General features: G+C 36.1%; 1 protein-coding gene across 3 annotated transcripts in view; it reads right to left on the reverse strand.

The window, feature by feature from the left end:
• Nucleotides 1–15976, reverse strand: part of NCAPG2 (non-SMC condensin II complex subunit G2) — a 56103-nt gene that overhangs the window by 31239 nt on the left and 8888 nt on the right. For all 3 annotated transcript variants that reach the window (XR_005817225.1, XM_040548579.1, XM_040548578.1), the window contains exons 7-13: nucleotides 11910–12004; nucleotides 11003–11072; nucleotides 10439–10525; nucleotides 7077–7172; nucleotides 3503–3628; nucleotides 2865–3044; nucleotides 1848–2000 (exon numbers count right to left, since the gene is read on the reverse strand). Coding sequence is in view for 2 of the 3 variants with exons in the window: in XM_040548579.1 (XP_040404513.1) it covers nucleotides 1848–2000; nucleotides 2865–3044; nucleotides 3503–3628; nucleotides 7077–7172; nucleotides 10439–10525; nucleotides 11003–11072; nucleotides 11910–12004 (807 nt within the window). In the remaining variant the exon portion in view is untranslated. The remainder of the gene's footprint in view (nucleotides 1–1847; nucleotides 2001–2864; nucleotides 3045–3502; nucleotides 3629–7076; nucleotides 7173–10438; nucleotides 10526–11002; nucleotides 11073–11909; nucleotides 12005–15976) is intronic.

The raw sequence follows: 15976 nt of genomic DNA on the forward strand, positions 1-15976 counted from the left end.
TTTACTATACAGGTAAAAAATAGTATTTTATTATAAAAATAAAATCTGATTTTACTATCAGATAACTGATACTAATGGATCAAATCATGACTGTAGATGACTTTTAAATCATACTTGGATCAGCAAACTGCCATTATAAAAGCAAAGTCTGCAGACTTAAAACTCAGCACAAGTGCCAAGTGCCTGTGAGGTTACAGAGTGATGTTGAAAGGGATTTAAAAACATTTAAAACATTAAAAACATTTAAAAACATATAAGACAATTATAAAAATGACATGTAATCAGATTAAGGGAATATATGCTTGTTGAGTACTTTAAGAATAAATAATAACATTATAGAAATTATACGTAAAATTTCAAAAAACTTTCAGAACTACAGTACTGTGATCAGTTGTTTCCGCTGATTCTATGAATCAAGTGATATTTCCCCTACCAGTTAACTCCCAGGCACAATCTGTGAGGTTCAATGTCACAGAGGTAACTTCTGCCACTGTACATTTACATCCTCATTGTAAACCTAAGCTAGTATACAAAGCTGAAAGCCCTCAATTCTGAAATGGCCCCCCATTTATCCTGTGTTCTGAGCCTATCTGGGGGAATTTGGAAGATACTGAGGTGGTCTAGTCTTTGTATTATGTCTCTGAGGTCCTGTGATCAAAGCTGGAATGCACACATTTGGCAAGTAGGTAATTCTCATGTTATGGAGGGATGTGTTTCTGGAGCATTGAAGCCTTAAAATTCTGACAGACAGAGCATTTATTCAAAGGTTAATTCTCTCACGAACAACGGATTCATACACATGACTAATCATGCATTTGCATAGAACAAGAGAGGCATTTCCTAATAACTAGGCTCAGCAAGAGACAAAACCACGATTAAAATAAAATATAAAATTGAAATTAGTAAACCATTAACAGCAGAGAGTATCACCCTATATTTATAATATAGTCCATGGCAGAACACAAAGTTGTTTAAAATCTCTATGAAAGATAACAAAATGCTGGAGTACCTGCCCACAAAAGGCAAATAAAAATTATAAAAATAGGTAAATAAAAACTAAGAAAGCAATTCAGTAAAGGCATTAAGCATTTTAGAAGGTGAAAGAGTCCTGACTTGAGCTAAGCAGCTGTGGCTGTTCTGACTGTCCTACCGTGGCATGGCCACGAGAGGGCAGGGAAGACAAACACGCTGAGGAAACGGTACGTGGAATGTTGTGATACCAACAACCACTGAGTAAAAAGTATAGAGAAGTCTGCTGGACCTACTGCAAATAATAATAATCCAGAACAAGTAAAAAAAAATGTTGGAGAGAAGAGAACAAGAGTGTACTTGGCTCAATCAAGACGCCAACTTTTCCACCATGTCTACAAAAATCTCTGCCACAGCAATATCCAGACACAGCATTATTGCCTATGGTTACCTCATCCTTGAGGAACAACTGTGGAAAGCTTGCAAGTTTGACAGGAGCAGTCACAATTAAAAAAAAAAAATCTATATATCATTTTTAAAGGATTCTTCATGGACACCATAATTTCAGTAGAATTCACAAAATCATTAGTAAGAAATACTTCCATACTACTACCTACATTTGGATCAAAGTCTTTAAAATGGATGCTTTAAAAGAGATTAACAGCAACAGAATCCACAAGTCTTAGAAATAAACTATCAGTTACATGCTTAATGATATAAGGAAGGGAAAATCTGAAATTAAGAGTGTTACTACATTAAATATGTATTTTTTTCTTTCAGTGCTAACTGCAGTAGTCTCAAAGGTACAATTATTCTTAAAATAAATACTTTGATTTTATTTCCTGTCTGCTACACCTATGAAGCATCACTTATCCTACCTTAGCCGCCTTAGTAGCTTTAATTTTCAGCAGCATATCAACAAAAGCCACTCGCACTTTTTCTGAATTATCATGAAGGCTGTGTTTAACTGCTGGCAAGAGCTGCTCCAGTAATGGGTGACTTAGTTTGTTGTCCAAAGTTATCGGTAGGCACTGCAAGAAAATAACATTATACAAAATACAAATTTTAAAGAGTAGATTTGCAAAAAAGATGTAAGTAAAAATTGTTGAACTGGACCATGACACTTCTAAGGTTAAATTAAATAGGGGCAGATTCTGCGCATGCATATTTTTCCTGTAGCATTCTTTCGCAAAAGTTACTTTAAATTTCCAGTGAACCATGTTCAGTGAACTCATTTCAGGTGAAGCAGCTTCAGATCTATGCTGAGGCCATAGTCTTGCCTTCTAAGGACACAATGTCAAATACTTTCTGTGGCAGCAATAATAGCTCCCTAAACTCTGCTGATTTCAGATTAATAATTAGTCTTTATTTGCTGAGCTCCTTTTGACTCAGCACTTTCTGTTTATTCAGTATGGACCTGCACTGTAGTGGAACAAGTGTGGATTAACACAAAGATAGCTCCAAATTAAAAATTAATTGACACGTGCACAAAATTTTAAGTGGAAATATAACTTAGGGAATTTGTCTAGGGATATGTTAAAACTAGTGATGCAGAAATGTACCAGAACCTGCCTGCATACTAAGCATAACTTCTAATAGCTAAAACGACTAAGTTACCAGGTACAAACAAAGCACAAAGAATATCAGACTAGAAATACAAAATGATTGGGATTCACAAAGCCAAACAGTCATCATTCTGGAAGACATTTTGTTCGTTCTTATTATGTGACTTACAAAGTGTGTGCAGAATTTGCTTGTACTAGGAACTTTATTGCAACTGTCATTTTGCAGAATAAGTAGCATCCTTGCCTAAAAGTGGCTTATCCTAGAAACTTTTGCTTCAGGTGAAATGTAGAAATGACAATCATGATTTTAAATTTAGAAAAAAGACTTACTTTAAAAACAGAGCATCGAACATCAGCAGATGTTACATCACATGCCAGCTCTACAATTAGTTTTTTTAAAAGATCAGCGAGAATTGTTGGAGGAATCATCTCCCAATATTTGGATGTTATCTGACTAACTCCAAGTATCCCTGTAGAACGGACAACTGGATAAGGATCTTCTAAGAGATTCTATAACAAACACAAGAACAATGTGAGTACATGCATTATTGCAAATCCACTGCTGTATGACAGATTTATTTTTTTTCTGTTGTACTTCATTTCAGAAATAGCTAGCAATACAGTACTAAACTTCCATTGAATCTTTACTAATTAAACATAAAGCTCTCTCCACCAATCCTAGGTTAAGTAAGGATCAAGATCATTGCTCATGCATCTAGTCTTTCAAGAGCATTCTTCATTCACATTATTTATTAAAATAATGCCAAATATTTCCTCTTCAGAGTCAAAATGGATCAATGTTGTCTGTTGTCAACATATTACAGAAAATTAAAATATTAGCCTATTTTTCTTTTTTTTTCTGCATCCCATTATTTCCCTATGAATACTACCCTAAAATTCCATAAGTTTTAACTATATCAATGTTGTTTTTAGTTAGTTTTCAGCATTTCAGCTTCATTAAAACTTACAAAAAGTTCTTCAAATTGTTTCTGAATTTCGTTGTCCATCTCTTCAACGTTAAAACTAGGATCACGAACAGGAAAAGCATCAATAAACAAAAATGCTGCATTTGATCGAACTTCTGAGTTTCTAGCCTGTTAGAATGAAGGAAAAAGTATATTTTCAGTAAGTGCAGACCTAGTATTGAAAAGCATACCCTTGGAAATACTACTCTCTAAACACTTCTAGCAACCTCATAGCAATCTCATATTTCTAATGGAGTAGGTGGAAGAGATTAGCTTTTAAATATATGGAAGAAGTTATAGTAAGGATTTTTTTTTTACACTTGACATTTCTACCCATTCAGTAAATCCCAAGCTAGTAGTACAATAAGCTCTCAAAGCATTATCAACTTTAATGATCCTGAAGAGTCACAGTCTGAGCCCTTCTGCTTTCTGTAATGCTGAATAAATTAAAAGCAGTTGGGATTTCTCTTGGTCACCTGACATACATACTTGGGCTTAAAGTTGCTCTTCGGAATACAGGAATCTTGAATTCAAGCACAGCTTTTACTATTAAGCTTACACAGAGAAAGGCAATTTAATTGAAAAGCTCAAGCCTATTTCTTCAAGAAAACAGTATTTAGAAACTAAGTACCTGCAAGCCTGGAGGATAACTTATCCAACATAAACATATTCAGTTCTGCATCTGTGCACGTAAGTAGTAGGACCATGTTTTTTGAGTTGCAGTCAGCTCACCAAAATTCTAAAGCAAGCCTCATAACTCTCAGACATTTTATCATTTGTAATCATTTTCAGGGTGTTACACTACACATTTTGCTGGCTGTAGAGCCCCAAATGTAAAGAAAAATGAAATAAGTGTATATTTAGACAACCAGTGAAAAATAATTGGCCCTGTGGACTCATAAATGATAGTAAACACAGAGCAGTCAAGGAAATGAAAAAAAGATGAAACTCATGCATCTCAGGAAGAAACCTGAAATATAACCACCAGAGAATATTTTATTTATCAAAGACAGTAGTCTTTGATAAAAGCCTGTGCTCACTTCTCTTGGAAGGAAGAGAGAAGGAAAAATTCTGTTCAGATTTTGTGTCCAATTAAAAAAAAAAAAAAGCATACATAGAGAGAATCTAATGAAACAAGCAAAGTAGGCTTAATCTTTGGAACAAGATAAGAGATAGTTCAGGGAACATCCTGCTATAATCATTCAATTTTCTTCTTCCCTTGTCATAAGAAATATTCGGACAAAAGGCAGGGATAAGAAAAAAAGTGTATAACCATGTAATATTTAGAACTAAAGAAACTAATGCCAAGTAAAACCAGGAAGTCACAATTACTTTATTTACAATTTATTTTGTATTTCCTTTCTGAATTGATCCACATTGGGGGTGGAGAGGGAGTTGTCTCATCTCCAGGTAGAAAAAAAAAAAAGAAAAAAGCCAACAAAAATTTTAAAGGCCAACAAAATTAATAGCAATTCTAAATTTAATACCGTCCAAGTAAGTAAAGCCCATCTATACATTCTTTAGTTAAGGACTTGTGCTTTACTTGATTTTATCATGGATAATATAAACAAGCTAAAAGTGGAAAGATTATAAATCTTAATAAAGTCCTATAAAGTTGCAGAAAATCTTTCAACTACAAGTTTGTCTATATTGAGGATTTCTGTTGAGGAACAAGTTAGTATGTGAATTAAGGGTGAAATAGCTCTTCTACACTAATATTTCATATGAAAATTAACTTAAACCCTCTTTTTGTACAACATCCTAGATATTGTCTACCATGGCCATTCCAAAAAGTCAGTTTTGATAAACTACATCACACTGAATTCCATTAAGCTCATTTTAATTCTGAACTGGGTACCCACATTTTAAATTCCTTCCTTCAATTAATTGGAATTTATCCCTAATGTCTTTGCATACTCAAGTTTTTAATAGAATAAATGCCTTCAATTTAATAGAGTAAATGCCTGGGTAGAACCTAGGACTATTTTATTTCACAGTCACTCTTCCACTTAAGAGGAGCCTTCGGTTATTCAAATGATTTTTTAAAAAAAATGTTTCTTTACCTCTATGCTCGTACTATTTTGAGGAACTGACAGAATCTTTTTAAGCAGTATTTTAATTTTTTTGTTCAGTTTATTTTCAGAGCTTTCTTGTAAGTTTCATCTGATCTTACAAGTCCTGAAATTCACTTCCCATTATTTAAAACACTATTTTTCACCAGTTAAAGTGTAAGATGATAAAAAAAATTAAAGACACCCCCTTAAAGAAATCACTTTCTTGAACAGCTTGAGTTCCTGGAGGAACGGTTCTTGACTTTTTGAGTTTGCTACAAAATAGCTTAATCACTACTTATCTCACAATAAATATACACTTTTTGGTTAAAGAATAACCAACCACTGCACAACTGTTTCTGCTATCTTTGCACATAAGGATTACTTTTCATAATAAACATGTGAATACAGATGAAGTTACATAAGGGTTTATATTATAAAAACTTAAGGTTGCATAAAGGCCTATAAATGCATGTAAATAAAAGCCACAAAGCAAGCTCGTGCTAAGTATCTGCAAAACAAACAATTAGGAAAAACAGAACTATGTATTACAAACATCCATTCTCAGTTTAAAGACTTAGAGAGGAATACAAGTAGTTTCAACATGAATACTTATTGTTATAACTGAAGTAGCTTTCCTTTTTGCAAGGAAGGAGAGGTAAAGAGGCCCCTTTATGAGTTCTTTCTTTTATATAACCAGTGTTCCAGAACAAGATTTGTTCCTCACTATATTAAATTAGGGGTTTGTACACTGGCTAAAATAGGAGCATCAAACTGGTTATCTAAAATTAAACTGACATTTCAAGCTTGGGAGAGGAATCCACACTACTAGGAACAACTATAAGCTTCCAGGCTAAGTTCTGTATCTTAAAGTACTGGTGTTTCTGAGTCACAGCAATGGTTCTCTAAAAATGGTAAATACTTCAGCAGTACTATGAGAAAAATTAACTATACAAAAGCAAGACAGTGGCCTAACCAAAAATCAACACCCAAATTTTGATGTTCAGTCACATATTTCCTTTCACCTATCACAAATAAGGTATTGAATCATCTGGAATGCACAATCCTTCCTTGTACTGAATCATTACATGATTCATATAATTGCTGTATTCAATTTTTGAAGATCCTCCCTGTACCTTTTTGAAGTCTATGTTCACAATAGTTGGACTATTTTGCTATATTAAAGCAAATTCTCTATGACCTACTTGATATGTCTGTTATCTTCTCAGCTAAAAGTTGTTTATTCCCTATACAGAAGCTGTCAATGTAGAACACAACAGGAAAAAAAATAACAAAAAGTGACAGAAGCAATCAAACTAGAAAAAACTTTGTTCCAGTGATGGAACCATTAGTAATATGAAAATTATGAATATATATGTATGTATTTTATATATATACATATACATATATATATATATATATATACACACACGCACACATGTATATTATTAAAAACAAGACGTGGGAGGGATCCAAAATTTAATAGCTGGAGAAAGATAGCCTTATATTCTGAAAAGGATAATTACCCTCAGTGCTCTCCAAAGGATAGGTTGGTACAATCGATAGAGCATTTCTTCAACTCCTTGACGAACTTTACTTTGTTTATGAAAATAACTCAGCATCTGACAAAAACAAAAAGACCACAAATATTTTGTACGCTGCTATATACATTCAAGAAAGGGAGTGTGCAGGGGTGGAGTTGCCTCATCCTTTACTTAAGACCAATGAGTTTTCCACGCTAAGGGACATGATATAACTAGACACATTAACTGACACTATATTTTATTAAAGAGTCACAAAAATCATAAAAAAAAATTGATCTAGTAAACACCATTATTTATTCATTATATTCAATAAACTTATATAAAGATCTACACATAAGAATGATAAGCATGGCTAGAGATTTAACTTTGCAGGAGCCACTTTTTTTTTTTTTTTAAGTAAAAAACTTGTCATTTGTTTAAACTAATTGGCAGAAATACTTTGCAACAATGTAAATATCAACTACAAATAAATGAACCCATTTCTCTGTTAAGAACAAAGGAATGCTATTTGTTAAATAGAATTATCCAAACAGAAATCTACAGATGTAATACATATGATTACACTGATGAAAATCAAGAAGCACCACCCCTTGTGAGCTGGAACGGTGCTTAGTCACCTCTACTATAAACTCTACTATAAGCCTCTACTATACCTGAACTCTATACCTGAACTATGCAGGCAAAGAAGTTAAGTAGAAGACCAGGGCAGAATAAGAGAAAGGACATCATGTAGCTTGGTATGTTTGTATGATATGCATACACTGGACGTTTTGAAAAGAAGGCCCCTCCAGTGTCAACCTTGAATAATTCAGGTAATCCCAACTACAGCTAGACTGGGAAGTCTGTGAATCAGATCTACGGAAACAATGCTATAGTGGAAGAATACTTTTTCCTGGCTTTCAGATGAATTTAAATTAAGACATGATGTTATTTATAAGAGGCTATGTGACTATTATTTGTATTCAAGAAAGTCTAATCTAATCTTGCCAGAATTAACGGCAAATCACTGTGTTGCAATAGATTTCATTAGGAGAACAGTGAATGTCAGATATTTGACAAACAGATATAAGTTTTAGAATCAGAAATTTGAATTCATGATGGAGGGTTCTACCTGTTGCCTTCCCCCTTCTTTTTTTGTAAATCTACTGTTCTTTCAATAAAGTAGCCTAAACATTGCTCAAGTGAGTAACTGTTTTTTGTTTGCACTTTTATTTGTTACAGGAACGACTGTACTCTAAAGGATCATTTTAAATTAAATTCTTGCATACTGAAAAAGAATGGGCAGCATTACAAATTTATTCCAAGACTCCTGCCCACCCCCACAATTCAAGAGATTTATTTACATCACCGTCCTCTTTCAAGATCATAAGCTTCTCTGATTTTCAATAAAATGAAATGCCCTGTCAAAATCCTACTCCATCAAAATTCTAAACTTGAACTTTGTAAAACCTGTATGTTTAGTACCATACATTCTTAATATAGCTGTTGACATAACTTTATTTTCATATTCTTGGAAAAATCTGAAACTTATATTAGAAAATGAAAAACTATTTTCAATGCATCAACATTGCACCAGAAGCAATTCTGTGCAGAGCTGTGCAGCCATGAATAAACAGTAGGGGAACAGGACTTTCCCCTTCTCATATGTGGGTTTGGCATTACCACTGAACATTGATAACCTTTTATAAAAGTAGGCATTCTGGCTTAAGTTCCTGAAAAATACTCACTGAGCTCCTACTCACCAACAGACTATGAAGTTGCTGAATGCATACTCATTCTGTGCTGTTTTATATATATATGTATATTTATAATAATCTCTGTTATTTATATATATAACATATATAATGTTACATATATATATAAAATAGTCTCTGTTTTTGCTTGTTGCTGTAATGTTTTAGGTCAAAAGCAAAAAAAAAAACCAGTAATTCTGAGCACTGTATTCCAAGTACTGGCTAATAATAAAAACGTGAATTAAGTTAAAAAAAAAAAAAAAAAAAAAAAAGCTAGTTCTGTAAATAATATTGAAACAAGAGCATCAACGAGTCAAATTCATGGAAGGGTTAGCCACAGCTTCCTGTGAATGAGAGACCTTCTACAGTCTGTAAAACAGTTTAAAACAGTTGTTGCTCTCAAATTATTAGCCATTTCATTTCCTTGGGGGCAACCAAAACTGGTTACACTTGCTGGACCACGTACTTAGTCCCTTTTTGCCTTTTTATACAACGTCACTAGTGGCATATAACGCTAACCAACAGTAGGGGGGAAAAAAAACTGGCACACAGACCCTTATTTTTTTCTTGATACAGTGCTACCAAGCGCTGGTAACAGATACATTAGTTAACACCTACACTTCTATGCCTTAATGGCTGAACATGTCTTGTACTGATAAAACATAGGATGCTTATACTAGTTTGCTCTATTTACTTGAAATACATTGGGTCAGAGGACAAGGGAACCCACTAGATATGAGACAGGATAAATATACTGGTATATCAAGCTGTTTACTGCACATACTATACACTCTAGCTTCTACATATTTGGGGGAAAGCACGGGAAGTGAGAAGGTATAGACCAGATATGAGTGCCTTGTCTTAAAAAGCTTCTTATTCAACTTTGGCATGGAAATCTGCTGCTAAACTCCTCTTAATGCTAATCATTAATTTGCTGGTGCAAATTCCTCTTAAAATTTGTTCTAATAATCTGTCTTTCAGAATATACTACTTTTCAGATAAGTATTTATGGTGGGTTGACCCCACTCTCCAGCTAAGCACTACACAACTGCTCACTCACTCCCCTCCTGGTGGAATGAGGAAAAGAACAGAAGCAAGAAAACTGGTGGGTCAAGATAAAGACAGTTTAATAAGGGAATGAAAGAGAGGTTTAAAAAAGAAAACAAGTGGTGCAAATGCAATCGCTCACTTTCCACTACCAGACCAATGCCCTACCACTCTCCAAGCAATGGCTGCCTCCTCAAAATCCCCTCTCCCTCATTTTTTATTGCTGAGCACGGCAACTACAGGGAATGTAACATCCCTTTGGTCTATTTGGGTCAGCTGTGCCCCCTTCCAACTTCTTGCTCACCCTGAGCCTACTTGCTAAGGAGGCAGCATTGAGGAAAATGATAGCCGGGACACCACACAAGCACTGCTCAGCAACAGCTAAAACACTGTTTTAGTCAACAAACACCAAACCACAGCACCATATGGGCTGCTATGAACAAAATTATTTCCATCCCAGCCAGACCCAGAACAGTATTTCAGTTGGAAATGGAAAATTTCTACTTTATGCTTATAATCTGAGTTTGATGCTACTAGTTCATGTCATGCTTTACGGGATCTTACCTCTCTAACTTTAGAATGAACAGAAGAGCTTCTGGGAAGATGAATTCCATGATGCATGAAATCCTGAATACAATTATGTTCAAGTATCTACAGTAAAAACACATACATGCTACTGTTAACACACAAGAAAACAATAAGCACTGGAGTGGAAATTTGACTGGGGCTTTGCTGTGATGCTGTAATTACACTTTTGATCATTCCCATGGAAATCTACAAAAACTTGGTAAATATTTAAGCTATCAAATATGTAGCCCAGCACATACTGAGTAAGTGTTTCAGTATCTCAGGTAACTACTGTGTTTACAAAAAAACCATGAACGTGCATAGTTGTACAAAACATTTCAGTAGCAGAATTAAAGGTGCTTAAGTACAACCAAGCCAATCACAGTGGCTAAACATTCACAGCATGACTTCCTTATTCCTTGGCAATGCTGAAGAGGCCATTTCCTTATGGAAAGGATTCCTTGAGGATTGCTTAGGAACCTTTCCTAGGTTGAAAATTCATATAATCTCCCCATGTTAAAATGCAGAGTTATCCAAACAAAATTTCAAGCATAGTAATACCTCTAAAGCTTCTCCTGACACCTTCTTCCATGCTCTGAAGTAAACTTCTGAAATGTATTCCATTAAGGATCTGTATTAACATATGGGAAACACTATCAAACAAGCATGCTATGTACAACTCATAAAAGTAATAGCATGAAGTTTTTGCTTAGTACCATTATTATTCTCAGCTCTGTGAATCAACATTACTTTTAGAGGAAGTAAGTATCTTGAAAGTCTACACTGATAATTACAGAAAAACAAAGTTAATTGTCAATTAATGAACCCAAGCACTTAAAAAAAAAAATCTCTTACAGTAGGAAAGTCAAAACTTAGCACAGATATTTTAATCTCTTAATGAATGCCTTAACTTGTTTACAAATGCATACACAAATTATTTTAACTGAAAGCATTAGAAAGCCTCTGATTTTAATACAAAGAATAACCTACATAACGTTTCTCTGAATAATGAAAGGAAAAAAATCCATGCTTTTCACCCATCAATCAAGTTCTCAGGCTATGATCCTACAAGTTATTTCTTATTTAGACTGTCTCTCGTTAGAATCTTACCATACTAAATCAGAAGTTGTTAACAGGAAAAATAACAACACCTTGCAGAAGCAGGAACAGACCTGCAGTTTTCTAACACCAACTTTGCAAGTAATGCAGCGCATTTTAAGTAAAAATCATTTGCTTTAGCTAATGCTAAAAAAGCACTTTACTACACCTATAATTGTATATACAGGCATGTACAAAGCAAAAATTAAATGGAGTTGTTGAAACAATATGGTACTTATATTCAGCAGATTCGAAGGTCTCTGGATGCTGATATATTTTTTAATCATCATACTAGGTTTTTCAGTTTGAGACAAACAAAATTTTAGCCAAGCTCCTAAAGATCATTAAGAACTGTAACTGTGATGCATACCTTGGAAAAAACTGTAATTGGTTTTTAACAGTTCCATGTATCATTTTAATGAAGTTGACATTCCAGCTGAACAAAAAGCTCAAGAATCTTCTTCCCTGTTGGTAGAGGAAAAGGGAGGAAAAACAAAAAAGTAAACAAAGGAATATAAAATGGAAGTCAGACCCTCGAGGAACACCGAGTTTAAGAGCCACTTCAACAGTAAAGATTCTTAATTTTTAAACCTAGTTCAAGTATTGCTGTTACTCCACTGAAGAGAAATGTGAAACAAATACCTATGTGGATTGTGTATCTGCCTGTCTTCTTTTCCAATGTCCAGTCTGTTCTCTGTTCTAGACTGACTTCAGGTAGTATTCTATAATGATAAGGGACTGTGCAGCTCAGGAACCTCACATCAAGGGTCATCAGAGCTCTGTCAAGTGCAGCATCATTTTGGGCTGACACTATAATGCTGGCGAAGGTACAGATAAGATAACATGACAACTCTTCCAGCATTAGATACAGAAATAATTTTGAACAAAAGCACAGAACAGCTGGGCTGCTGAGGAAAATAAATGCTGTGATTAGCAAGGACAATATGAAAGGAATTGTCTTATAGAAGGTAATATTGCCAGCCTCCTGGAGATGCTTTAATTCATAAAAGCAGAAGAAAAGTTTTTTTCTGAATTAGGTTTTCTTTCCTTTTAGCAACTTAGAAGTCATAATGACAACTTTAATAAGCAAGAAAACTTTTTGCAAGAAAAGGGAGTGGAAGGCAGTGGAGAGTAGAAATAAACCCTTGCTCTTCTGGACTCAGCAAGAGCTGCCAATGGAACTAGAACCTCATATAGTATCTGTATAGGCAGCCAAGCTCTGTGTCATCCTAGAATGAAAGTATCCAGCTTCTGAGACTCTGAGAAGTCTGATCATATATAAGAGCAAGTCAGACAATTACAGAGGTCCTTTGTACTTTTCTAGACAAAATAAAGCAGAAAAACTCATAAGACGCAATAATAAAGTTCAAAGACTCTTCCATTCAGAGCATAACCAACAGGTATGTCAAGACCCATGAGAAAACAGAGGCTCAAACAAGGCTGATAACGCCAGGCACCTACAACATTATCGAGTAGGGACAGAGGGAAGGAAGAATACAGGCAGAAACTTCTTTAGTGGAAATGATGGCTTAAATGCCTGCAGATCAAGAAGTCATGCAGAAGATCATTAAAATGAAGATCTAAAAGGCTAAATACAACGTCATGATTCTTGTCGACAAGTCTGATAGAATCCTTTCTGTTGTCAAACAAGAGATGCTTCTACCAAGAAAGAAAAACACCGGATAAAAATAAAAAAAAAGCCACTCATCTCCAGCTTTGGTGGTCTAATACATATATTGGAGTCCCAGTGGTACACTCTCCCATCAACATCCTTGTCAAACTGAAAAGTCAAGGGAGTCTTGACCTACAGCTCCCACCTCAACAAGGCAAAGGTTAGGCCATACTCAAACTCTTCTCATCTTCTGCAGTCTTGGCAGAAAGATAAAGAAAAGGCACAAAGTTCCTTTGAACCCCCTGAAGCGATGAAAGCATCCAAGAGAAATTTGTATTCAGCTCTGTCCAATTCCTTTTTCCTTTGATCTCAACAGATTGACCCTGATCATGAGAACAATAGTGAACGACTCTAATCAAACCTGCCGCTTGTGATCAATGGACCTGAATTGATTATCGCCATCAGCATCCTCGGTATCCTGAGAGGTAAACTGGTGATAGGTGAGTAAGACTGTGAACTTGCCATCTTTGGGGTTAGCCCATCAACACGGTGCAGAGCACCTCATACTGCTGTGCTTGCAGCCATGATACTTTGTGACTTTGGCACTTGCATTTACACACACAAGGTTAGCAAGGAAGATGAGAGAACAGGCCTACCTCTAAAACACAGTAATAGATGCTCTGCAGGGCTCTCCAGCTGATTGAAAACCCCACCTGAACAAGAATGGCTTCATAAATTGCACACAGATAAATTCAGAGGCTCACTCCAGTAACGCAGTCTTATGATAAGCCTGTGAGAAATATTACTTCGTGTTGAATAGCACGGTCATGGAAGGCAGAAAAACTGAACTCCCTGATCTTGCAATGAAGCATAAGTGTGCAATTCTGTATCAGTCTAGTCTGGTCTAAAAGTCAGGATACCATATTCCTGACCCTCCCATTCTCTTCATCCTTGCATACGATAAACCACTCAAAGCAATTTATCTAGCTGACAATCTCCCTAGGAAGAAAACTGATCAGCTACCTCTTTGAATGAACTCATCACATAGCTGCATGAGCATTCATGCTGCAGAGAGGAAAAGAGGAATGCTAGCCCATGGTAACACAGGATCATTGCAACTGGAATTACATCTCATTAAGCTGCGATGGAGTTATACCCTGGATGCACACTCCAGAAAGAACGAGGAATATTTTTTTTTATGAACTGTAGAACAAGCCTGCAAGCAATAAATCTTTAAGAGAATATAAGACCTGATAGACGATTCAGACATCATGCTGATATTAGCTACGGCTATCAGCATTTTAGACACAGACGTTAAGAAAAAGGTACAGCAGAGATGCCGAGGGTGTGTTAGACATGTTGCTACAACAAACCTATCATTAGCAAAATGACCCAGACAGGGAGACTAGAGAATATGCATGAGCTGGGTTGGCACTGAAGCCATACTCAGGATGCAAGACCCCCAAACAGAAGGATTTGCAACTGAAGCACAGTAGTTTCACAGCACCATGAAAATGTTTTTTGTACTGTGAATTTCAAGACACTAAATCTCCTGTCTGCAGAGCTAGAGAAATCCCAGACAGTCACCGTTCCGAAACTGTACGGGCAGTTCACATATTGTAATTGAGTTGTGGTTGACAAACTGAGACATCTAAATTTGGATGTTTAAGTCTCCAGAATATTAATTGCCTGGAGAGTGATTCCGGTGATCGGTTGTCAAGTAACTGCTTTATGAAGATGAAATGTTCTGTTGACTCCATTGACTGGGGCACTTTGCCGCCGCCTAAACACAAAACAATTTTAAACATTCAGGTGGTTTTCCAGAAAGCAGAGATGTACAACAGATCCTGTATTTTATGTGCCAGTCCCACATGGATGTCTGAAAGAACTTAGGTCATTTAATGTAGCATTGGTCATTTACTTATGCTTAAGCAATTAAATCCTTCCCAGGACTTGAAGTGATTTGGCTCCCACATAGATACCTAAATTGGTTGTAGACACAATTTAACTGAACTCTATCTCAGTCTTCCAGGATAGGTTTTGGTTCCCCTTGTATTTTGGGCTAGGAAGCAGTTTCCTCAAGCATGGAAAGTGACCTGCCAGATAAATAGAGGAGTAAGAATTCATTTCCTACTAAAATAAGACTCCCATTAGACAGATCACTGAAGAAATTGCAAAGGTGAAATAAGTGATGGCAAAATACAGCACTGACTGGAAAAGCTTCCTGAGATGATAAAAAAAAAAAAATCTTCCCTGAATGTGGCAACACTTAACCGCAGCACTAAGGCTGGCTAGATATTTTCCAAATGGAAGATGAGGACAGAAAAAAACAAACAAACACACCTGTCCTGCAGTAGCATTTTCAGAAGATGACATATGCATTCCCCTGCACATGTTTGAACATTAGGTCAGAACATGAAGTCCAGTGGGCAACAAGCCACTAGTGGTGTACCCCAGAGCCTCAATTGGCCAGATGGTCACACTCAAAGAGTTGAGGTCACCGGCTCAAAGTCCAGGCGGAGATCAGTAACGAGTGGGATTCCTCAGGGGTCAGTATTGGGACTGGCGCTGTTTAACATCTTTGTTGGTGACAGGGACAGGGGCACTGAGCACACCCTCAGCAAGTTTGCTGATGATACCAAGTTGCGTGGTGCGGTCAACAAAGAGAGTAGGTTTAGATTAGATATAAAGAAGAAACTCTTTACTCAGAGGCTGGTGAGGTGCAGGCACAGGTTGCCCAGAGAAGCTGTGGATGCCCCATCCCTGGAGGTGTTCAAGGCCAGGCTGGATGGACTTTGAGCAACCTGGTCTGGTGGGAGGTGTCC

Source organism: Cygnus olor, chromosome 2 (assembly GCF_009769625.2).
Source record: "Cygnus olor isolate bCygOlo1 chromosome 2, bCygOlo1.pri.v2, whole genome shotgun sequence".
Classification (NCBI taxonomy): domain Eukaryota; kingdom Metazoa; phylum Chordata; class Aves; order Anseriformes; family Anatidae; genus Cygnus; species Cygnus olor.